The sequence below is a fragment of the Ptychodera flava genome, chromosome 11 (genome assembly GCF_041260155.1).
Source record: "Ptychodera flava strain L36383 chromosome 11, AS_Pfla_20210202, whole genome shotgun sequence".
Classification (NCBI taxonomy): Eukaryota; Metazoa; Hemichordata; class Enteropneusta; family Ptychoderidae; genus Ptychodera; species Ptychodera flava.
Genome location: NC_091938.1, coordinates 2,100,751 through 2,127,362, shown reverse-complemented (window position 1 = coordinate 2,127,362; position 26,612 = coordinate 2,100,751). Strand labels below are relative to the sequence as shown.

Below are 26,612 nucleotides of genomic sequence, written 5' to 3'. Positions count from 1 at the left end.
TTACCAGAGTGTGCAATGTTTAACCTCGATGAATACTTTAAAACGAAGGTTTGATTTTGGAATGCTGATGTACCTTGAGTCAGATGGCAGAATGTAAAGTGAAGTAAATGTTAGACAAGTCGTAGGTAAAGGACTTCAATTTCTCTAGGTCCCTGATGCCTTCATTGCAATAACATGTTACAAGAGAAGAACCACATAAACAAACAGTATGCAGATCCCTTGAGGATCCACTCCTACAGTAAGGTCACTTTACAATGATTTTGCTAGGGTTTGGGATTTTAAGGACACGGATATTGGGAACCAAGGTATTATTTCTAATGTCCCCTAATAATGATTTCCTAAATAAATCATTGGGGACCTTTGTAATATGACCTGAAAATTCCGGCAAAAGTTACTTAGATATCGTCTGTAACAAAAAAACACTGCAGTGAATGCATTGGCTGATAAAAACCTACCGTAGTGATTCTAAAAACTTTCCAACATCATTGTCATCTAAGCTCCTCATCATTAAACTTACATGTATGCCTTCATAAATACTTTCAAGTGAGTTATTATCACCGATGTAAATGGCAGTAATCTTGGGCAACAATTAACATGTACAAGCACATGAGAACCAAAACATGCTGGTATTTCTCTACTGTGATGTTGCCTGATCTATAAAGGGGCAAGTATGGAATAAATGCAAGTCATTAGCTGAGATCTGTCATTGTTTAAGACAGTTGACCTACCCGATGGTATGTGTGTCTGTCTTCAAACAACCAGGAACCATGATGTCCACCGCCATGATACGCCATGTTTACTATGTACTGGTCAGCAACTTTGCATTCAACAACAAAGCTTCCACTGCACGATGTTGTGCAACTATCTGATCTGCCAAACCAAGGACTGTATCACTGATTATTGAATGACGGGTGATATATGTCTTCAAGAAGTTAAAAATTCTAAGACCCCAACCCAGCTGGAGACAAAACCATCATTAAGTAACACAAGGAATACATAATCTGACTGATAAGCTTGCTCCCAGGCACAAAAATTGCATCCATAAATTGACCTGTTTTTTCTATCAACACTGAAATTTTTAGATCTGATTTGAGGTATAATCCTGGCAAAAGTGCAAAGTTACCAGTGTGAAACTTGAAGTCACTTTTTTCGTTAAATTTAGATCAGGTTGTTGTTATCAGTGAAGCATGTTTCACAGCAAGAGTTGTTACTGATGATAGAGTGCCAAGGCACTGCGACAGCTGCAGAAATATGCTCCGACCACCTACTCTATGAATTAGATGATGCATCAGGCCATCTGACACTAACAGCTCTGGCATGCTGTCATGCAAGATACCTCAATGGAATGACTGTTATCTGGAATGGAAGGCCCTTCTGTTTGCTCTACAGTGACCTCACAGTTAATCGAAATGCTCATCCCACAAGTGGCTCTGATTAGCTGACCGTGTACTGGAGATTATGTCTGAAAACTACCCTCTGCTGTCGTATTAAGTGGCTGTAATTTCTACTGTTATCCGTATGTCATCAAATTTCCAAGGCTCCACTGTTTTTCCAACTGCTACTTGAGTCCTTTGAATTCATCAAACAAATTGATAGCATGAGTGCAGAGCAATTTCTTGCATGGATGATAATTCACCAGATTTATTTCATGGCAATCAACAAAGTACATGGAGATAAATTTATTGCATTTTTTGCATGCTCAAGGTTGTTTGTTGCGAAGTTTTTGACCATTGACTCGAAGTACTTTTCAGGTTGGCCATTAGATGTATAATAGTCAATATTATTCAATGTTATGATAACATGTACAATTTATGAATTGTGAAAAATTTTAACATAATTTCCATTTCACATGCTTTGACAGCTATGAAAATTGTTGCTTGAAGTGAAGCCAGTCTTATGAATGATTCTGTATGCCTTTAATTGCTAATCAAAGTTTCTCCACTCACCTTATTTTTACATCAACACAACTTTTGATAATTTCAGCTGTCATGTTGTATCAATAACATCATATTAGTAAATAGGGCTCAGCCCTTGGTGTCGCGCCAGGGGTTAAGATTGGCAATGTTATTTGTATTGATTCATGATAAAATGTAATTAATTGTTACTTCATAAACGTATATATGACAACTATGCCCAGTTTCCTTCTGATGAAAGCAGTTCACGTACGTACACGCTGCGGACGTCAAACCTGCAGCAGTGCAGGTAGGCCTATAGATTTTCTGTAACGTGTAAAAATTTTGGACAAAATTGACAAGTTTTACATTGATAACAGCCTATTGCGTTAAACAAGGGACGTATCATGCAATCATTATCATTGCAATGGTAACCGCACTACCCAACTTCCACTTGCAAGCTGAAAACTATAGCGTTCCGTCTAAAAACTGGCAATTTTTGAATTTAACTATTGACACTGGGGGCGCTTTTCTAAAATTCAATCCCAGCATTCTTTGCGTATGCCGCCGTTCATATGCGCGACTGTTTTCTCCCTTTTTCTATATTAACGATATTCAGTATCAGCGACAAGGTGCATAATAACATTTACTGGCTAATAAAAGAGGTATATTTTATAAATGGCATGTTATATAATAATAATTTGTTTTGTATTTGTTTATTTACGAGTACTCAAAAAAAAAACATGGCGGCGCCCACGAAAGAAGGGTACACTTCCGGTTACTCGCATAGTATATTATGAATAAGCGCATGCGTAGTCAGTAAGCCGCTGGCGCGACTATTAGTAAATCAGGACAGTATGCTACGTGAACAAAGATGGCATTCATCATACATGTATCGCAGCATAATTTGCACAAAATACAAGTTTTTACAAAGATTCATTCAATTTGCATCAATAGGTAAATCTAAGATTAAAATATTGGTTTGGTTCACCTTTATCAAGACACGCTGTCATAAGTTGGGTGAGAAAGAAGTGTAAATTTATGCAAATCATCCATTTCCGGGCTTTTTTCTCTTGTTTTCAACATTTCAAAAAAGTTGAACTCCACTCTTGCAGGGTCAAACTTTATGACATTTTCATATTACGTTCTTTAAATATTACATATCAAAATGGCAATTTTGTTTGGCAGTAAAGTTCTTACATTTGAATAGGAGTCATTTCAATTCTGTTTATCATGATTTGTGAATGTCAGTCTTTCAACCACTGCCATTTAAGAATAAGAACAGATAATGCAAAACAAAATAGTCAGTTTTTTCTACATATACTCGAGTTTCAAATGAGGAACTAAATTTTATAGAGTTGTATCAAGTTTTTTATTAATTTTTATCATTAATACCAACATTGGGGTTTTTTACCCCACATGTGAACCCCCTTCATCCTTTGAGTAAACTGTTGCTACCATACCAAACTTTAGACTCGCTGCCTTTTGAAAATATGTAGTATGAGGGGATTTCATGCCTTCTTTGATAAGAAATATCGCTTTGTTAAAAAGTGTATTGGGTAAGTGCAATGCCACCTTAAACATACAATATGCAATTAATTGTCATTAATTGAGCAAGTGCAAACTTTTCCAACGACCTGAATTTGAAGTTTTCTTGGTCTATCTACATTCTGATGCACTTTGTACTGAAACTATTGTATACTAGTTAAATTATCATTATCATCCTGTTAGATTGCTTGTAGAAATCTTTTTGTGTTTATCTTTAAGACAAACTAGCATGAAAGTCTGGCCACAAACAGACTGGAATTGACATGTCATATGCTAGCCTTTGACAAGAAAACAAATATTTTAGAACAATTTCTGGCAGAAATACACTGGTTCTCTATGACTGCACAGATACTAAAGCCATAAATACAGAATACCAATGCCATTGATGTCAGATAAATGCGTCTATAATAAGTTTCTAGGGTATATACCGGTAGTTATTCTGAGAGGATGCATTTGTGTCAGCCTTCATTCATTGGATGACTCTAGGGGTGAGATAATGTTTAGTGTCTGTGAAATACCAGAGGTTAATACATTCAGTAATCAGTTTAGAGTTGTCTTATCGGTCAAGCATGTAAAACTGCTGTGACAGAATGAATTAAATACACCAGATGCATGCTATTCTAATACTGTAGTCTTGAGGTAAAAGTCTGTTATTTCTGACCAGCCTTGATGCGTCTTATAGTAATTGACAAAGCAAAGAGAAGAATTTTTTTGCCGTTTTGCCAAATTTTCATTTGCGATCATGATGTGATCACAGGTATTATATGGTTTTAGCTCCCATTGGCCACCGGAATACCTGTTCATTGATTTGACAATTTGAATGTATTAAGGTAGTACATGCCTTGAAATTGAAATATTTTAACCGTTTGCTCAAACTTTAATACTGTAGGGAAACTTTAAAAATTTTCTTCTTGATATCAAAAATAAAAATCAGTGGTCATTATGCAAAATTTGATACTCAAGAAACAAATCACCTAATATTTCCCGACACTTGAAATTCAAAATGGCTGTGATCCCTATGTTAACTCTGTGGGGAAAAGTTAAATTATGGATTTTCACAAAAATAAGCCAGTGAAATCTTTATTTACTCCATTAGCTTCAAAATCAACACCATTAGTGGGAGACCAAAAAAGTGTTGTAAAAGTTTGAGAGTCCAAATATCTATCCTCGAGTCACATTCTACCTTAAAATAGTTGTTAATAAGTATGTGAATGTATGCCTGTCCCCAATTGTAAAATTCTGAAAATTGATGAATGTATAAAGCAACAGGCCATTTGGTGTGTCATTTTGCACAAAGCATCATTGTACTTGTGTGGCAATATGTTAAGGGTATTCTAATTGGTTGAATGTTGATATCCATATTGTACATCATTATCTATGTGCACATCTAATTCTAGGCTACTTTTAAGGGTTAAGAGCCAAAAATTCATTCACAGCTTTTAGGGTGATAGTTTGAACAATGTATATTTTCCCATACCCCTCCCTGCATGAATGGTACAGTACCGGTAGATAAAGGCATGATGTCAGTGAGGTAATGTATAAGGTTTTCCACTTGGGTACTCTAATGGATGGACAACTCCTCTTTTCGTTTGAACAATCTATTCATATATACATAACCATATAAAAGAATACATCGACCATCCCTTTTTTGAACAGTCTATACAAAATAATACATTTTCACAACAAAGGGATATGCAAATTACACATTGTTATGTAAATTGGCCATGTTATGTTTTTCCAAGGTGTGGACAACACTGCATCCCTAGCATTATTTTAACTGCAGTAGTTTCTCCAGTTCAACCACTAGATGTAAATATTCAACTTTCTACTACCAATCACTACTTGGCCTCCTGAATGTGTTCGAGGGCTGCTCCTCAAGGAATGTTGATTGTTTAAGAGATGAAAATTTGTTTTAAAATTTAGGGATTACTGTACCATGTCTAGGCTTTTTATATACCCATCTATGCATCTGTAATATATTTAATATTTTGTGTACTATGATTCCCCTGTAGCCATTTCACTTCAGACCAGTTTTCATTTCTTGACCATTTATCAATCCAATTCAAGACTACCAGTAAAAGTGGTAGAGAGGGATAGATATTGACTTGAATGATCAGCAATAGACCCAACTTATTTCAGGGTTTTCTCCATCTCAGCATCTACAGTACATGTATGATGTACCTATGCAGACTTGTACCTTTTGAGTTTAAGTATGTTTGATATCATTAAACTGATTTTGTTATTTTAAACCTCTTTATACTGGTATATGTACATGTACCTCATTAATTCAGCACATATCTCTAAATTTAAATATGCAAGAAGGTTCACTGTTGAGAATACATGTATTGATCAGTTGGGGACAAAATTTGCTGCATGATTTTTGGCTGACCTTTTGACCCCTATATCTGTGCATATACTAGCAACAGATGTGTTAAATGAATCTGCTACATGAGTGAATATAAAACACACAGTGCCAAGCAGTTTGAACCACAATGAGAATGGTGAGAATGGATGCAGTCATGAACTTTTGTCTAGTTCTTGTAGACAATCCTTCGAAATCTGAAACTACAGTATGAAATTGGATATTAAAGGCTCCCAGGGATGGTTTTCCTTCGAGTTGTTAACTGCAAATAATGATGTATACCAAATAATCACCAACATTGGATTTTCAGCTCATTGTCTTCAGTTTTAGTCCCAAAAATCTCAGTCAAAATGTCTGATAGCTTTGAAATTTGGTTCACTAGTATCTTGTAGATTGTTAGCTACTATAGACTATAGTCTATAGAAGCTATTGGGATGGGTATCCGTCCAGCGTCCGTCGTCAGTCTGTATGTATGTATGTATGTATGTATGTATGTATGTCCGTTTGTGAGGCGTCCGTCCACTCAAATATCTTGAGAACCGCAGTACTTACTGATTTGATATTTGTTGTGTAGATGAAAAATATGATTTTGAGAAACTATTTTTTTTTATTTTTTGATATTGTTGAAAATAGGCAAATTAATGCCAAAAAAGGTGTTTTTGGTAAAAAATCTTCTTCTTCATAACCGCTGGTCAGACAGCTTTGTTATTTGGTATACAGGTCCCTAGGGATAACCCAACTTAGATTTGTTCAAATTGTGATGAAATATGCAAATGTGTATTTTTAAGGAATTTTTTTGTCATTTTTGGTCAAAGTTTGACTTACATTGTATGTAATTCTTGTACTGTAAAAACCCTATCAATTCACCCAGAAAAAAGTAATTAATATGTTTTTAAATAATTGAATTAATTAGGAAATCATCAAAGCCAAAATAATTTTAGTGTGGAATTATCAGAAAGTTAAACTTTTTTTGACAGTTCATAGTGAATTGAGGATTAAAACATGTAAAGGCAACTTTCCTGAATCCCAACTTTGATATATTCTGAACCACCATTTATGTTATCTAAAAGAAATTGCTCATAATAGTTTGTCATGATAGGGTGGTTAAACAAATAGAGATAGAGAAAGTTCTAATTTCCATACATGGTTGACTTGGTAAGGATAAAATAAGATTACTTTTGGAGCAAAAAAATAGAAGAGTGGTCAAAGTGATAGGGTTTTTATGGTAAAGCTGGGCTGTAAGATTCCTCATGTGCTATTTATAGCAATTATGCAATCTGTGTAAACAGTGCAATGAAGTGTAACATGATTCCTTATAATGCTTTTGATGACCTTGAACTTCTTAAGTTTCAAACATTTGTCTCTTTAGTGTGCTTTCTCTGAGTACGTACAGTCTCAACTTATTCAACAGAACTTACTTACAATGTTAATTTGAAAGTTAAAATGTGCTTGGTTAATAGGATGAAACTACTGATATTAAAGATAACCAGCTCAAGATTCTTTATAACCTGACAGATATGCTGTTTTTTTATGACGTAAATCTTGATTAAGCAAGTCTTGTTTACTTTAATTAGAATGTAATTAACTCTCGTTTATTTGCTATTGTAGACTAATATAGTCTGATGAAATATGCAAATCTGTATTTTTACAGAATTTTTTTCCATTTTTGGTCAGGCCATCCTGAAATGAGCTATCAAAGATGTCCACCTTCATCAATACATGTGTCACAAAAGGTTATTCTCTACATAACACAGCAGAGCTCTGTCAACTGTTGAGTCGCTTGTTTTTTCAAAACCGCTGGTCAGACAGCTTTAATATTTGGTTTACATGTCCCTAGGATGACCTTAGTGAGATAATTTCATACAATCAGGAAATACTTAATTTTGTATCCATGTCTATAGTAGCTTCAGGGACTTTGGCCCTATGTAGATTGTTCAGTTTATGGTGTTATAATCAGCAATATATTTTTAAGATATCTTCAGGACATCTTCATTATAATGAAATTCTTGTAGAATTTATCTGAAATTAGGTTTGCAGGCTTCTAACATTTATCCAGTTTGAAACTTTCACCTAAATCCAAACTGCCAATGCTTTGTGTTGATATTATATTCTTCATTTTGTTGTATATTTTTTTGGCTATTCCAAATGGCCAGTTGGTTGTTATGGATGCCCTGCTTCATAACATACACAATTTGGCAGTTGGCACACAACAACACAGTAGCATTTTCTTTTTGTCTTTCTTGGCAAAATATGTTGATGAAGCACTGAACGACAATGGCTAAAATAAAGTCTTGTTACAAAATTACATGTATATGCAGGTTATATTCTGTATTAACTTGTGACTTATCAAGCAAAATGACATGTTGCCATAGGCAGTGAGTGAACTGAAAGTAGAATTTCAAAATTAATGAAGCACAGTTCCATTGTTGCAATACAGAAAGATGAATTTGACATTAAGTTGTGACGTCAGAGACTGAACCTCATTTTGATTTATCTAATTACTTCTATATATTTTTAATTATAAAATGATGTAATCTTTGTTCGGCAACTGATGCCTTGGTTAGTCTTCATAAAACAAAGATATATTCATTGTTACGACTGGTAGGAAAATTAAATAGACCCCCAGTCTCACAGAGTCATTTTTCCAACATGATGATTCTATTATTTCTCCTTCAATAAAGACTCTACGTGCATGATACAGTGTTAGAACAACCCTGTAAATCCATTTTCATCTTCGACTGTGTCATCTTAGAAGACATGTTGCATTAATGGCCTGTACATTTCAATGTAATATAAGTGCATTCTATACATTAAATGGCTACCATAGAATTTATATGAAAGTTTTACAGTCATAAGCTGAATACTGTATGTCTCTAAATTCTGGAAGTATCGTCACGGATAGGATATCTATTTGATTGTTAATTCAATCTGGAAAGTTCTGTAGCTCCAATAGAATATCCAAGATTTCCAGGGTTTCTTAAATTTAACAAGTAATTTTTTTCAAGGCAATATTTGCAATCAAAGATGACATCAAAACCCTCGTACAATATATTTTCAAAAAGCAAAGAATTTAAAATCTATGGTAGCAATGGTTTACTTGAAGGATGAAGGCAGTACATGTATGGGGTAGAAAACCTGAATTGTGGTATTAATGATAATAGTCAAAAACTTGATACTACTTTCTAAATGAAAGTAAATACCTCATTTGAAACTAGTGTATGTGTAGAAAAAAAGGACAATTTTGTTTTGCATTATCTGTTCTTAAATGGCATGGGTTGAAGTATTACTGGAATCCAAAAAAAGCGATTAAAATCATGGTAAGCAAAATTGAAATGACTTTTATTCAAAATTTAAGAATTTCTTTGACAAACAAAATTGTCTCTTTGTTATATAGTATTTAAAGAACATTATGTGTGAAAATTTCACAAAATTTGACCCAGCCTGAGTGGAGTCAGTTTTTGAAATGTTGTAGAAGCTTGTAGATCTGGTGATTCGCATAAATTTACACTTGAATCTCCCTCATCCAACTTATGACTGCTTGTCATGCTAAAAGCTGAACCCAACCAATATTTTAATCTTGGGTTTAAATAACAAATTACAGAAAATTAAATGAATCTTTGCAAAAGAATATTTGAACAAAATATGCCATGTTATGTGCAATGCCACCTTTAACAGTAGCAGAGAGTCAACAGTTGACCAGCAGCCAAGCGACTCGCATGCATTGTAATACATCTGTAATGTATAGTGTCTCATTCCTCCCAGCTTTTATTGCTTGTGGCTGTTGTCAAGATTGTCACAGGCTGACAAATGACACTAGCCAGATAGAAAATCTAATGTACAGGATTATGTGCTGTATAGCATACATCATTAGTGTTCATGTGAAGAAATTTATGTTAATGCCATGCTGCTATCATATTAGGCAAATTCTTATCATATCAAGGCCTTGTTATAAATTACTGTATATCAGGTTTGGGAATAATATGTCTCTCAGGGGATTTTATACTGCCTTGAAGTCACAAATGTTAATCATTAATGCTGTTACAGTAATTACAAATTTTGCCTAAAATCTTTCCATCTAAAAATGGAAATTGGTATGAAATTGTTCGGGAATCTTATTTCAGCTGTTTTATTATGAAAATTCCTGATAATATTTATTTGTGTTTTTCATTTTCATTCATGTTTATTTATGTAGTGAAGATTATGCACTGTGGTTGAGAGAGAATTCTTTCAACAAATTTAAAGAGAATCTGCTGTCAAAAAGACTTTGTTTAGAGTCTTTTTCTTTTTCAAGAAGGAAAAAATGATAAAGACGTGATCAATAACGGATGTGCATTATTTCTGCACATTGAATTGACTTCACTTACAGTAATCGATGTATGCCAGCTGAAATGGGAAATGTCAGAAAGTTTTGTTTTAATGCAAGCAAGAGTTTCTTTTCAATGAGTGATTGTTAATCCTGGAATTTTTGAAAAACAGAATGTGTACATGATAATTATACATGGACTTGAAATTCATTACCTTTTCTGTTGAATTGCTGCATGAGGATATCTTTTATATCAATATCTGTCAATGTCAGACTTAACTTGCATTTTTTTGTTGACAGTGACATGCATTGCCTGAAATAAATTAATGAATTTTTGCCATTGCATAGGTATCTCATTGTCCTCTTTCCAATACACATAACATATTGCTATGATGTACAAAAAACTGATGATTTTTCATTTGGAGTCATAGGACATGTATCATTGTCATGACATTTTTAGGATGTTTTGAATGAACTTCAAGTGAAAAACATGTTATTACTGATATTTTTAAGTCAGTGAACATGATATTTACAATGGTACAGGTTCTACCGTACATTATGTGTAATTCAATCTCAGACGGACCTTGTAAATTCAAGTATTTCTTGATCAGTTGACACTAATTTGTAGACCTTTTAGGTATTTAATCATCTTTTTCCAAGTTTTATTTATTACCATGGTTTGTTTATGGAGCCTGGTAGAAAGAGGATGAAGATTATGGGTAAAGAATAGAATTATTGCAGATATGTGTATGTTTGGATCTACTTACAAACAAATTTTACATGAGTATAATTGAGATATTGTTTACTTAATTTTACACTACAAATACTGTAGATGTCTTTGAATCAATTTTCATCCGGTACAAGGTTCATTATATCTGTAAATATTTGCTTTCATTCATTAGTTGTGGCACAGAGGATGATGCACCACTCACAAATGAAGCAATGCCACTGAAAGAATAACATTGAACGGGAGGATCTTCAAGTATGGCATAATACATGTGTCTTGCATTGTTGCTTGTAAAGTGCCAATCAAAATCAAAGTGGGAGTTTCATCTTATAGGCCTTTGTGTCTGGTCCACAAAATGTCATTTCAGAATTCTCATGAGAGATGTAAGCAAATCAACTTAAACTGACAATCCTGTAGGTTTTATCGCTGGACAAGTAGAATACTCAGAAATACTCAGCCGGCAAATAAAATGTAGAAAAGTGAGATAGTTCAAACTGAGGTTAGATGATTAATTTATTTTCTGCTGCCAGCAAGTAGTGGATCACAAATTGGTTTTCTCACCCCTGGTCACGCTGGGTACTTCAGAAAGATAAAGATGTTGGCTTCTCTTCTCTCAGGAGTAGATGAAGCATTATGTCAACAAGAAATGCCAGGCAAAGTACTTGGTTTTGCTTGGTTTAAATATTTTACAGAACAAGGTTCATGCACAATTAATGAAACTTTGAAAGTACCCTCATAACATTTTCCAATGGTTAGTCATCGGGGATTGAAGACACTAAAGGCCTGATAAATTGGATCATCTATGATTTATTATTTCTCATGACACTCTAGGCCAAGTAATTTGCATATAACATTTCCCCCTTCAGAAATCACTGAATGAGTGTTTTGATTGGTTAATGTACTTATGCAAATTTAATCAACCAAAATGTCTTCCTTTGACTTTCAAGGGCTCAAGATCCATCTAAATTGCCTTTTGTGTATCATACTTGAGAGAATCATTCTTTTGATCAAAGTTTATTGCTTCGTTCAGACTGCTTTGAATGACCAAATACTTCTCAGAAGGACTATCATAGTTCCTCTTCAATTATTCACTAAAATTTACAAAAAATTCTACTGCTCACATTAGGACTGGTCTACTAGGGTACTGCTCTGAGAACACAGGTGTGAATTTTCATTTCATGCTTGGTTGGCTAATATAACTTACTATTGCATCATGGGAAGTGTCATTCATTGTTAGAATACATGTACATTGTGAATGTGTATATATGTGTATGTGTATATGTTCAGTTTGTGCAAGAGAGATCATTTTCAAACTTTAGCTGTAAACAACAGGAGGGAGACTCAAATCCAGCAGAACCTGCAGTGGACACAAACAGATGAGAGTAGATACTCTTATCATTGCCTTAGTAGCAAAAATGAGATCATCAGAGTCCATCCACTCAAGACAGGTACTTTAATTAAAGACCTGACATATCTACCCAGACTTTCTATACTTACAGTTACCATAATGGCTTTTTAGTGACAAAAGATCTCTAGCCATACAGATACAATCTAAACGAGTAGTTCACTTTGCATCTCTGGGAGACATATGCTTGACAAGACATGAAATGTTTATTTTAATACTGTGATGGTTCAAAGCTGTACTTTCCATTAAAAGACTATATTGGTAAAAGACTATATTGGTAAAACCTGTGTATTTTCAGGAACCTATACTTTCATCAGGAAAGATAATTTTGATTCAATATGTCTCAGTGCTCTTGAAAGTTGGGTTTCATGCGCCATTGGATCAAATGTGTCTGATATTATAAAACTCTTTTCTTTTTGTTTACTCTTCTTTTTAGTCCTTTGGGCCTTTGGCCCAAAGTACTAATGTGATGACGCGGCCTCTGTTGTTGCATACAGTGGGCCGTATGCTGTGGACGCAGGTATCTCAGAAACGCTTCAGTAACTTTTTCTGAAATTTGGTCTGGTGGTCACTTTGGCATGTATCTCAAACGGTCTTTTTTCTTTTTTTGATTGAATCATTTTAAAGTCACTTTTTTAGCTTTTTTGTGAAAACCACTATTTTCAATTTTTCCTCAAAACCACTGATTTGATTATTGTGATATTTGGCATGGGTGTTCGTATAGTTGAAATGCCGTCAGAAATGTTCAAAATTTGTGATACATGCCTTGTATTATTTTTAAACAATATTTTATCCATTTTTATTTATATTTACTTGATTTTGACTCGCTTTCGTTAAAGCTACCGTCTGCGCATGCGCACAACTCTAGGACAAAATCTGACTTGAAGAATCGAATCGGACGCCATCTTGTTTCTCGGTGTGGGCACAATTTTTACGTTTTTGAACGTTTCACTGTGCATTTCAATGTATTCTATAGTTATGACGTTGACAGTGATGCACTTTTGCGGCTGTCGTGTATTTTTTGGTACGAAAGGCGCCTTTGATCGACTGAAGAATGATGTACCGGCAGGCATATCAGTTCTACTGAGGAAGTAATCCACTGGCCCGCATAGGTCAGGGACTCACTTAGGGAGAACCACTTGATTTGTGGGGGGGGGTATGGAGGATTTTGAGAAAAAAAATTGTCACCAGGTGAAATAAAAGAAAAAAATAAGCCTGTAATGGCTTGAGAAAAAAATTCTCATAACAGACAGAAATAAATAAAAAAGGAATTGTCATAATGCAGTTGAAATGAGCAAAATTTTGGAAATTCATTCTCATGTGTTCTTTGCTAGCATGCTGCCATAGGCAGCGCAAATGTTTTTTTTCCACAAGCAATTCTCATGTGTTTTTTTTTTCCCAGCACTTATGATAAGCATTCACTACTTTACACCTCAGTGCACTCGATGTTTTCCTTCCCTTTTCTGACCCAAGAAATCATATTTCTGGATTTCTGTTGCAATATCTCAATGGTACAGGCAATATCTAGATGGGACTATTTGACTTCTGTACATTGTGAAAATTGAAAACACAAGACAGGAGTCAATAAACTAGTGTAAAAACCAATATATTATTCTCTCAACATAGATATGTTAGAAAGATTACAAGTTGTCAAAGAAAAATTGAGGAACAACAAATACCGGTATAATGAAATACAATGTGTGAGCCTTGTTTCTCTGACCACAAAAGATAACATCTCCCCTGAGAACTTAAAAGGAATTGGCTGCTATAAAGAAAAGCAGGTATAGTACTGATCACTGTTGATTTGCCAAAAAAGTGTTCTATAATTTAAAGTTGTACATACTAGACTTTCCATTTTGTTTTCATTCGTTGGAATGTAAAATGAATATATAAAACCATCCTGTGATATGTGAAACACTGGCTTAAATTTGAAAAATTGCACTGCTACTCCATTTGATAAAAAAATTGATGCAGGTGTGACAGTTGAAATTAAAAAATGCTGTCTCTCTGACAAAAAAGTTCCCATACCCACTTCCTGCATACCCCCCCGAAATCAAATGGGTCTCTCCTTAATATGCGCATGCGCATATAACAAGTTAGCGTTGTTTTGCAAGGACCAGCTCCTGGGAAGTTAGTAATAGCTGGGTGAGAGCGAGAGAATTCGCTCTGTCCTTCTACCTCCATGTCATAACAAACTAGCGTCGTTTTATGTTGATGTACTGTCCTTTCGACACAGCGATAACTTTAAGTTTTCTGTTGCTTATTTTGGGTAATTTCGACAGTTGTGCATTGATTTTGACATCATTGTTGAAGACAGTGTGTGCTTTTGACTGTCGACAGTCCTCGTGCCTTCTTTTGACCGGATCGGGAGTCACTTGCTGTAGTAATCCAACGTAGGCGATCGAGCGCCGAAGCATCATTGTTGAAGACAGTAGTGCTTTAGACTGTCGACAGTCCTCGTGCCTTCTTTTGACCGGATCCGGAGTCACTTGCGGTAGTAATCCAACGTAGGCGATCGAGCGCCGAAGGCGCAAGGTCGAGTGCCGAAGGCACGAGCTTGTATAAATACCGAAAGCTACGCGAGACCAAGCAGTACAAGCGACTGGCGAGAGTCTATGTGTGCTTATGTTGACCGATTTACGCGCACTTCAGAATCACGGCATAATCCGACATGGTAATTTGGCATGATTATCAGATCATACATGATCCGAGATTGCACTTTAGCAAGGTCACGATAACTAATGTTGTTTGTTTCACTGTGGTTTAATACCTATAGGGCCTATTTCCACTAAAAGAGTATTAGAATTTCCTCCTGGCTACTTTGAAATCGTGCACTGGCATGCATGTAGTTGTCAACATCACTATGCTTGAATGTAGTAGACTCTTACTATGAATATATCGACTGTCACTGCATATTGCATATGTGTGCAAGTCACTCCATATCATATCAAAAAATGAAGTATTGCGACGTTTGAGCTGCCACAAGCCAGAATTTACAGTTTATGAGAAAGTTATCTTACATGTAAAACTCAGTTCCACTGTGAACAAAATGCAAGCTATGTTGCTTAACTATGGTGAATAACATAATATTTGTACCTATCACCGTGTCAGAAAATCAGAAGGAAACAACCACTCAGACAAACTCTGGTCAGGATGATACTGTCCAATTTTAATATGTCTCTCGACACACACTAGATACTCATGACTGTAAAACAACATTTCCATATAATTGTATTTCAGTTTTTATTTATTTATTGTTTGCTTTTCACCATATTCTATGTCCTTCCCTGCACTACATAATTCAAATTAAATATTGTTTTTGGCCTATACATACTTGAGGGGTAAGCTTATTTAGTCTCATACATAAAAGATGCACTGTTGACCTTCAGAGTCCAAACTTTTTATCATTGTATTGTAGTAAATAGGTGTACACTCCAAATACTAAGTACAAGTGTGGTGAGTGTAACAAGCAAATGTTTTTTAGTCAATGGCCCAAATTTATTTTCTATTTGATGGACATTAAATACATGTGTAATCAATGCCAACAATCCAGTTTAAGTAATTTGGTTTAGATTAGCCATTGTCCATTATATTACAATAGTTTGTGGCTAAATTTCTCCCCTTCTGTATCATATAAGTTCACCGTTTCCTGTTTTAGATATTGTTGATCCTATTGAGTTCCATCTCTTATTCTTGATTCACTTTCACATTAACTTTCATTTATGTCCAAACAATTTGACTTTTTGCCAGATTTCACATTTATGGCAAATAATAAACAGTAAGGAGGCACAAAGGACGTCGGTGCCCCGGGCCCCATGTTTTTTTATCAAACTTGAATATGACGAATCCCAGTCATCAGTAACAAATTTGTGTACATATTTTTGTTTACATAAACAAAACATCAGTAATTCATTAAAGTAAATAAACTAGTAGTGCAGTCAAAGTATTAAGAAAAGTCATAATGGTCATATTACAAGAAATTCTTTCATATGAAAGAAGCAATACTTTGTGATAAATGGCAAATAAACATGCTTTTCCTCAAAAGCTTAACTTGCTTGTAACATTTACAGCTTGTGACATCAATCATGGGACATGGCCTATCTAAAGGTTGGTGAGGTCAAGATCTAGATGTGGCCAAAGAAACGGACCTGACTAAACAGTGAATAGTAATTCCAAGACTCAAGCACAGTGTTGTACCGCTGAGCAAGACATTTTACTTCTCATTGCTAAATTTGATAGTGTGTTATGGCTACCTTTTTCTGTAATAAAACTAGAACACAGTAAATATGTTTGTGTTTTCAAGAGAGTACTCTTGTACATATTTGCATCTGTAGTTCTAAGAATTCATTCTGACTCTAATAAAAATATTTGAAAACCTTCAGGTGTACAACATTTAAACAAATCACTGTGCACAATGATTCAAAATAATTAATTTTGATATAAAGTAAATCACAATCTCTTCTTTATACATGGACCGGTATGCCTACATTTGATTTAAACACTAGTTACATGAAAACTATTAATTACTACAATTAGGAAGTATTTGTATTTTCACAATTATTGCTAGTGGCAATGCCATGGTTACTGTACCTCACAACCATGGATATACTAATTATCACCATCAAACAGACCAGTATTGCCCCCTTTGTCCCACCTAAATGGTACTTTTATGTCACAATTTAAAATAGATACATATACCAGTACTGACCACTAGTAATATCATTCTGATGTTGCATAAATGTACAATGGGTTGTTCACTAACATGGCAACTTTTCATCTATTGCTTCATCAATATGAAAATCAGTATGCACAGCTTGTCCTGCCCAGATGATTGTTTCCTGACATCACTGTAACTTAGTATTAATTGTCACCGATGTAGAGATTAGTATATACAGTTTGTTGAATCCAAATGATCATTTCCTTCTTGTACTGTACATTGTAATGTACATGCTGGGAGGAAATCTCTGAAATTATGTTTCCAATGTGATTCAATGATTTGTAATTATCAAATGATGGATATCTTGATTTGTTTTGTAACAGGGTATCTCCTAATACTTTATCTAATCATCAACATCACCTAGTGAATGTCAGACTTATCTTAGTTTGATCTGCATTTTCTCATTTCAAGAATATTTCTATCAGATTGATGATATACCATGTATACTAAATATCACCCTAGGGAAGATAGCCTGTTATGTACCGATACTGTGATATAAGTTATTTTGCCTTATTTACATACACTGCAAAAGACAAGTTTGTAGAAAACTCGTTTTTCAGCATTTCATCTTTGTGCTTTTGGTCCAATTTTATTGTTTGCGATCAGATCGTTACACATGTAGTATTTAGAAAATTGCAGTAAAGGAATAACAAACTATCAAACAGCACCTGATATGGTATAGGCAGTCACATAACATGTGGTTTACACCAGCTTGTTCAAGATATACCACAGTCTTACAAGCACTCATAAACTCTACTAGATTGACAACCCTTCAATTCAATATGTGAGCTACAAACAAGAGGGAATGGATTTATCAGTCTCAGAAGAATACTACTAGCCCATAATCAAATAAGCAAAATTTTGTAATTTAAAGCATTTGTTCCTGTCCTTTCATTTACTTCCTTTTGTCATTCCATTTCATTGATCAAACCTATCCCTAGGTATTTGAGGTAAAAGAATATTTTGCCAGTGACAATCGAACTGATTTCATGAGTGTCCTTACAGTTAAAAATGTGATGAAAATCTATTTAGCTATCCTTTTGATACCGTTAACAGTAAACTTTTTATGTACCAGTACATGAAAAGTACTATGAGTAACAAGATGACTGTTGTGATATCTGTAAAATGATAGAGGATTTCTGGAAGAAAAAAGCATTGGCAATCCCAAAATTGTTCCAAACGTCGTAGTCACCTGATTTAAACTCTTCCTGACAATGTGAAAGTATGAATTGATGAATTTGCATTGGAGATCTTGAAACTAATCTGAAATCTTTGAGCTCTTGTCAGTGTTTATGTGATGAAAATCTGTTCAACCATCATTCATTTTCCTCGTGCTTGTAAAATTGTTTATGTATAGATGAATTAGATCGCCTTAACCCTTTCTACGCAATAGTTTGGCCCAAAGCCAATGCTATTAATGGTCAGTGTGGACCTGATTATAGGGAATTAGGAGTGAACAGGTAGTTAAATATTTCTGAATACTCAGCACCACTTTTGTTGCCTGACCAACAGAACAAAATGTGGTGACATGACCAGGAAACCCCAATATATTTTACTGTGGTAATGGCCTTAGCAAAAACAGTCCTGCCAATAGCTTGACAGACTTAATATCTGATACCTGATGTACTATCTTGTCTGTAAAATATACCAGTGAACATGGAAGGTGTCTTTTTTACATATCACTATTAAAGTTTAGCAGATCATCTTTTAATCACATTTTACTCACTATCTGACAAAGCTGCATCTTAGTATGTTTATTTATTTTAAAATATAAAATCTTCAACATTGATATTTAGTAAGGTTTGTAAACTAAATATAAATGCACACCTTTTCAAAGTCACTCAACTCTAAAATATAAAACGTCATTTGAAGGTCTTTATGCAGTGTAAATATGTTAATACAACCCATGCACATTAACAACCATAGGAATGTTTGCTGTAACTGATGGCTTTTCCAATATTTGTTCTGAACTACACATAGTCTGTGGTCTAGATGATACAATGAAATAACCAACATTAAGATTATTAAGAGTGTCTGTGAATCAACACTGTACATAATTGTTGTGGACAACTAAGATAAAGTAGACATCTATATTCAATTTTCTCAACATTCCAACACAAAATATTTGTTTACTATATGCAAATGCAGATGATAAATTGTTCAAACACTGAACAAGTCTTTTTGTCCTGGTGAGTAGAACTCTATCTATACTTCCTCAATAAAAACGTAAGACAACATTTGCCAGGTTTTTGCTCATTAAAAAACCAAACATTCTAAGACTAGTAATTGCATCCTTGAAATTCTGTTGCAGAGACATCTCATACAATCAGCAAATCTGTAATATACCACATTCAAGGCCCTTACAAGCAGTTTGTTAACTGTCCATGTTATTGCATACCAACATTTATGTACATTGTGAACAAAAGCTTTCGATTTAACAATTGTGTCACAGTCACCTTCAGAGCTGTACATTGATGTTGATAACAAAATACTGCAATAAATGTCCTGTCCAGCACCTTACTTCATATTCATATACACAGCCACAAGGCTAAGAAGTTATGTAATGTGTTCAAGAACATGGCTTTCTGTTCATTTAAAGCCTTACAGTGGGTGTTACTATTCTCTAATTACTAGTTTACTTGGGGGGTTTTCAACAGTACATGGTACATTCAATGTGGTACAATTCATTAGAATTTTTACTCAAAAATGTGTATTATAGAAGAAATGAAGAACATGCCCAGTAAATGTCCTGTTTTTGGCAAAAAAAATTGCACAAGCTATTGCTTTGTTGTACACAATAGTACAGCTTTGCTGCAAAGAAAATTCAATGAACTCCTAAAATCCACATGTTAATTCTTTAAGTAATAAAATCTTTACTGTGAATATGTTTTGGGTAGGATACTGTCAAATTGACGTGTGAAGAATAATTGTGTAAAAGAAAAGTTACTCGGCATGACAATGAATAGTCAAGACAATATCAACACACACAGATAGCTAGAACAATATCAACACACACAGATAGCTAGGACACGGTGAATATACTGTACCCTGGAACAATATCAAAACACAGACAGAACTAGGTCATAATGCATCTATCTTACCATGGAATAAAAGTTATCATCCTTTGTCCTTGGCCGTACATGAATATCAGAAGTCTCATGGGCATACATTGTGTTGCTGGTTTCACAGGATGTGCCAATCCCCGGTATAAAACAGCGTATGTAGTAATTTGGAGCACCTGGATTTACTTCTAGTGTCTCAGTTTTTGTGTCTAAATACAGAATACGCAGGTACTGCGTGTACTGTGACGCAAGGCAAAAGATGAAATTCTTAAGATGCGAGCTCTATCTAGAGATGCTGTATTAATGATTGCAGAAGCTGGCTGATGAAAAAATGTAATACTAGTAATGAAATTGTTTGAAAATCTCTGGCATCAAAGCAAGATGATGATTCTCCTTCTCCAAGAGACACCAAGAATCAAACCATCTGTTATGTTAATGATCACGAAGGACAATTGTTGGTTACCATGGCAACAGCAAAATCTAGAAATTCGGTGTGTTGCACTGTAGGTGAGAAATACCTCTTTTCTTTAGAGACTCAAGTCTGTGATTTTCGTAGCGGTCACAGGAGACTATGATTTGTAGAGAAACAAATGAGAATAAGTCAAGCGTATGATTATCCTATGTCAAATCAACATCAAGGGTGAATCACCGAAGTCACATACAGGATGAAACTGTACCCAGATCAGCTTCACAATTTACATGTAGATGCAATTCAAAAGCTTTCCTTCGTTTCTGGTTGAGTGCAGTTACTCCTCAATGCATTCAGAGACAGAAGACACACAGTTCTCGTGTGTTTGCGATGGTTCCTTGATGATTCTTACTGTGTGGAGATATCCTCTGCAATCACTAGTGTCCTACTTGCTATCAGTAATGGGCGGATCTTCTTCACAGAGGCAATCAACCACGGAAGGTATGAGATGTGTATCCTGACTCTTTATCACCAGAGTAGTCTTCCAGTGAGTGAAATCTGAACAGATTTCCAAGTCGGAGGTTTAGCCAGCAAACGGTTGCCGTGACTGCTCTTTAGAAAATAGCATACCAAACCAAATTCTTCACTCTCTGCATATTAATAATGATAATGCCATCAAATCAAGATTGGTGGATTGCACCACTAAACATTGATGGCTGACTGAACCAAATTGTATTAGACTGCCTACTATAAAAAGATTATAATTACATTAATACCTAAGACATGAATACTGCCTTGGGAGAAGACACATAATTAATCATGTGATTATCTCCAAGTGGTACAAAGGACATTTTAAGCCTTTAGAAATACAACCCAAGCTAAACACATAACATTTTGGTCTACCCAAGTTGCATTAAAATAATCCAAACCGGGTTATGATGTGTGTCATCTTGCATCTTGTTATGAAATTTATGTGGCCATTATTTGGCATTGTGATGGAATCTTTTATGCTTTGCTGGCAAATTTGGCCATCAAATGGATTTCTCATGTGAAAAACCAGTGTGTCAAGGCGTTTTATTGAAGACGTATTCCAATAGTAAAGTTTAATACGGGTGGTCATGATGGTTCATTCAGACTGAGATTAAATTGACATCATAACTTGTGTCACTGGTTAATTATGCTTCTGTGAAAGGAAGTATATCAAATATGTAACAGCACACTTCACATAAATTGCCAGTAATGATGCAAATACTGATAGAGGAAGCAGTCAAATGTGATGTAATGTCAATGGCAAGTAATTGATATAATTTGTTTTGTGTCTGCAGGGAATATTAATAATGTCTGCATGGAATCTTAATAATGTCTACAATAGGTAATCGTCTTTACAGACTACAAAAGCCAAATTATTTAAAACTGCTGCTCAGAAGAAGAATTAAAATTACATTAGTATAGATAGAGATTTACAGGGATGGAATTATTTCATAGCAAATTTTGAACTGACAATATACATTGTACTCATTTTCATTGACACAATTGATGTATCCAGAATAAATCAGAGTTATACATCTTAAGTACACAATGTAAAGTATTTTGTATCTCTGTCTTGTGGAAAAACATTCTTGCCAATTCCTTGAGAAGCTTCATTACAGAGAAAAACAGAAAATGTATAAAGGCAACATATGCTGCAGATAATCAGAGGTCATTGCCCGAGTGCAATGTCTGTACATGTATAAGCAGTGTCATAAAGGGCATCATTCATATTCTGGGAAATAATCACCGCCTGATGACACAATACCGTACCAGTACTGTTTCTTGTTTCCAACATTTCATGAAACAATGATAAGAACTTTCACATTCATGTTGCAGAAAGTCTATATTGTCACTTTGGCGTAGCGGTTCTTTACTTTCACTGAAATGAATCACCACTTTTCTTTTATTACACTTCATTTACATACTGAGTATGGTTCAACCCATTATGAACTGTTGAAATGCTTGACTGATATCCAGTGTGGCATCATTTTCTGTTTGCATTTCATCTTGGAACCTGAGAACCTGACAGCAAATAGCCAAACTAATCATGCTTTAACCATGTGCTGTAAGATATTCCAAACCAATGAATGGTTTCAATGTCTGGACATTTATTAATAGTGGTCATCTCCTCACATGTTCAGGAAGCCGACAATTTTTCCCAAAGTTCACATCAGATCTCATACTAGCCTGGGGGACTGTTACTGGGTGGCCACATAGAAATAATACTACGTGAAGTTTCAAATCAGTGAATTTTTCAAGAAATACAAAGTTGCCATTTTTTGTCACACATTCTCAGTATCTTACAATGATACAAAGGTGATCGATGAGTTGTCTCTTAAGAAATATCATGGTGACTATGAAGTGGTTGAGCTGCCCTATAAAATCAGAGCAAATTCAAATTTCATTTTGATAGTTGTATCACATTCACTGTCCTGCAACAGTTTTATATTACCACACAAACATAGAAAGCGCTATAATGAGTTGTGTCACAGATTAGCCGTATCTGCACAGTACCATCATCATCTGCACAGTACCATCATCATTTGGTATTTAATGACATCAAAGGATTAATGAGCAGGCAATCATGTTTATCTGTAATTATAGTATAGCTTTGTCAATACCAGTGAATTTTGTGACGTCATATCCATACATTATTACTGATAATGTATTCCATTATTCAGCACTGCGGACCCACAGTGAGCAAGTTTTTTTTGGAAAACGAAAATAGGACTGCGCATTTAAAAGGAGGGGAAATATCGGATAAACCATGTAAATACACAAAACAATAAATCTTGACAATGGTTCACAATATTGATAATAATGTCTTACTGTACGATTTATTTCATTTTTTGAGTCCTCACGCACGCACTTGCCGTCTGTCTGGCTGGCGCTCAGCATGCAGTCCCCGTCCGATACGCTGCGTACCGGTTGTACTACTACGTTTGTTTACAACATGGTTCGCTTCGTTGCCGTATAGGTGAAACAGAACTCAGTACGTTTGCAAACTCCTAGACGATACTGGGTTTGACACATGGCATATTATGTATGTCAGTGGCCATGTAAACGATGCAGGCGTGAAAGGCTACTCGAACCAGCCGTAAACGGGCCAACAACGGCAGCTTGCTGTCATCAACCTTGACCGGAAGTGTCTACGGAAATTACTACGGAGCCATTCAAAGTCTCGGTCCAAGGTCAGCTACTACCAACAATCATGACGACCGTTGACTCTCCGTTGATCTAACATCTCGGCCACCTAATTCAGATGCACTTACTGTAATCGGAGACAACTTTCATTCATTGTTTTTTTCTCCATGTCTGTGATTTTACCTTGCCTTGTTCTCGATATCACGACGGTACCGAAACTCTCCAGTATGTTTGTCAACTGTACCTTTCAAGCACCCGTTAAGGCCGTTTACGTCAAGTTCTGTCGTTCGCCGAAATAAAATAGCTCTTCTCAAGGAGCCATCGAAAATTAAATTTATAGACACAGTTATTATTGAAATATAAACATTTGAATAACAATGTTGAACTCTGTTGATATCGTTTGCAATGAATGCTGTACTACTAGCGACATAATAATGATCGTATTGATCAGCTGATACCATGGCATGCAGCTCGCTGATCATGCTGATGTCGATGCATGAACATTCCGTTTTCTTCATTTCTGGCATTTCACCGTGTCGATTTTTTGAATGGCATGATATTTAAAGGTGATGTTTCAAGTTTGATATAGACGGTAGGGATGCAGTTACTTTTCATTTCCCTCGAAAATACATCGTTTTTCAATTCAAAATGAACTGTTAAAGTGCTGGTCATTTTTTGTGCTGAACGTGCGTGTCAGGGCCGATCATGCTGGACGACACTCACTGGCTTCAAACTCAGTTTAAATTTCCTTTTTTATTCGTTTTCTACAACTACAAATTCACTGGCATTGCCAAAACTATAAAATAATAGCAATAATGCACCCCCTCCCGGCCCATAATGGACTCAAGCAAAATTTGCACTCCATAATGTACTCGGCTTCGCCTCGTACATTATGTCGTGCAAAGTTTGCTTTCGTTCATTATGAGCCGGGAGGGGGTGCATTATTGCTTAAATAATTAGAAATTTTAGAAGGTATTATCAAATGAATACAGTTGTATTAGATGAAATAATTTTGATAGCCTGCACAACATACTGCCAAAGACAGCCATAAACAGCTTTCTGATATGTATGCCTCAAGCCTTTACTACTGTATATGACTTTTTCTGTGAAGCACAAAGTCACTGCCATACGGTAGTCCTACCCCTATGCTAAGTTCCACCTATCGCCACCAGTAACGTCCAAATAATGCATTGTGCCCATCATGCACATGGCACTGGTTTCTTTATTTCTTTGGTTAAGATTTGAAAGTGATGAAATTGGAATGGCGAAATGAAAGTTTTAAAGTGAAGAGAATTATATTTTCTCCTGAATACAAAAATACATCATCAGATCAGTTGCAATAATTTGTGTCAAGGGTTACCATACTTGTACAATATATACAGTAATGGTGTTGAAAACTTCTCTCAATGTCATATAATATGGACCAGGGTCATGATGTGATTAAGTCAACAAACAGTGATATCTTAACTTTTTAAAAATATACTGTCATTGACCATGAAAAATGTAACATTTTAAATCAAAATGTCCAATCTTACTCAGCGCAAGCTCACAGTGCCCAGCCCTATTGCAAAATTTTATTGCGAAATGATAAAAAATACCACAAAAAAGTCACAAGTGCTTCAGACACAGCTCAGGCTTCAACATGGATCAATGTGTAAATGACAGATTACAAATCCATTTCAAGGCTAGTTACAGGTAAATTCTAAGTACATGTCTACCTCAAGTAGATAACTATCACCTGTTTAGACGTTGATCAATGCAGTACCTGTAGAATCCTCAGGCAATCAGATATGTTCTCAGGGAAGGATGATTGTGTTTCTGATACAATATATAGAATCATACCTCTGTAGCAAGAAATGTATGATATCAGATTCTGACATTTAATGACATGCAATTCAAATGGCACTGTCAAACTATACCGGTAAATGAAGGTACAGTCATGACATCGTGATAAGTTGAGAGTTCCTGTGATGCAATAAGTTGTATAGTGGTTGTAATTGCTTATTTTCTATCAAGGATAATGGTACATTCTTTTATCCGTTTCGTCAGTGAACCTAGGTTACATGTTTTGTCATTATCTGATGTGAATGAAAAAGATTTGATTAGAAAGCCCTTGCTTGAGGTTTACTGTTCTGATAACAAAAACACTATTTATAATAGAGCTGAGTTTACGATTTTGTGACTTGACACTGGAATGGAAAGCATTTGAAGGGAATGTGAAATTGTGAAATGTGATTTCATGACAGCCGTGAAATAACAGTGTTGGTGAGGAGGTTCAGAAAGTGGTCCAAAGTAGATTTTGTCAAATCAGAGTATAAATCCAAGTAGTTAACAATTAGGACAATATGTTGATGATGATGATAATAATGATGACTTTGATATTAATGATGATTTTGACAATAACGATTATAATATAATGAATTTGATAGAAATGATTATTTTGATAGTAATATTGTAATGATGATGGTGATAATTAATTTGATAGAAATGATGATTATTATTTTGATAGTAATGATAGATTTGATAGTAAGGATGGTTTTATTTGTAATGATGATTTTGATAGAAATGATATTGATGGTAATGATGATTTTGATAGTAATGATAGTGGTGGTAATGAATTTGATAGAAATGATTATTTTGATAGAAATGATGATATTGATAGAAATGATGATTTTGATGATGATGATGATGATGATTTGATAGAAATGATGATGGTGATAATGAATGTGATTGAAATAATTATTTTGATAGAAATGATGATATTGATATTAATGATGATTTTGATAGTAATGATGATGGTGATGATTATTTTGATAGTTGATGAAGAAAAATTATCATTAAGAATTGATGATGATGATGATTTGATAGAAATGATGATGGTGATAATGAATGTGATTGAAATAATTATTTTGATAGAAATGATGATATTGATATTAATGATGATTTTGATAGTAATGATGATGGTGATGATTATTTTGATAGTTGATGAAGAAAAATTATCATTAAGAATTAA

General features: G+C 34.9%; 2 protein-coding genes across 4 annotated transcripts in view; one reads left to right on the top strand and one right to left on the bottom strand.

The window, feature by feature from the left end:
- The window catches only part of LOC139143254 (probable Bax inhibitor 1), a 69,930-nt gene that overhangs the window by 25,618 nt on the left and 17,700 nt on the right, over window positions 1-26,612 (top strand). The window lies entirely within an intron of this gene.
- The window catches only part of LOC139143248 (A-type potassium channel modulatory protein DPP6-like), a 390,979-nt gene that overhangs the window by 356,163 nt on the left and 8,204 nt on the right, over window positions 1-26,612 (bottom strand). Inside the window, exon 1 of one of the 3 annotated variants that reach the window (XM_070713419.1) lies at window positions 729-809. The exons of the other annotated variants lie outside the window; for them this stretch is intronic. Within the exon in view, the coding sequence (XP_070569520.1) occupies window positions 729-794 (66 nt within the window). The 5' untranslated portion in view covers window positions 795-809. Of the gene's footprint in view, window positions 1-728; window positions 810-26,612 lie in introns of those variants that run through there. 3 annotated transcript variants of the gene reach the window in all.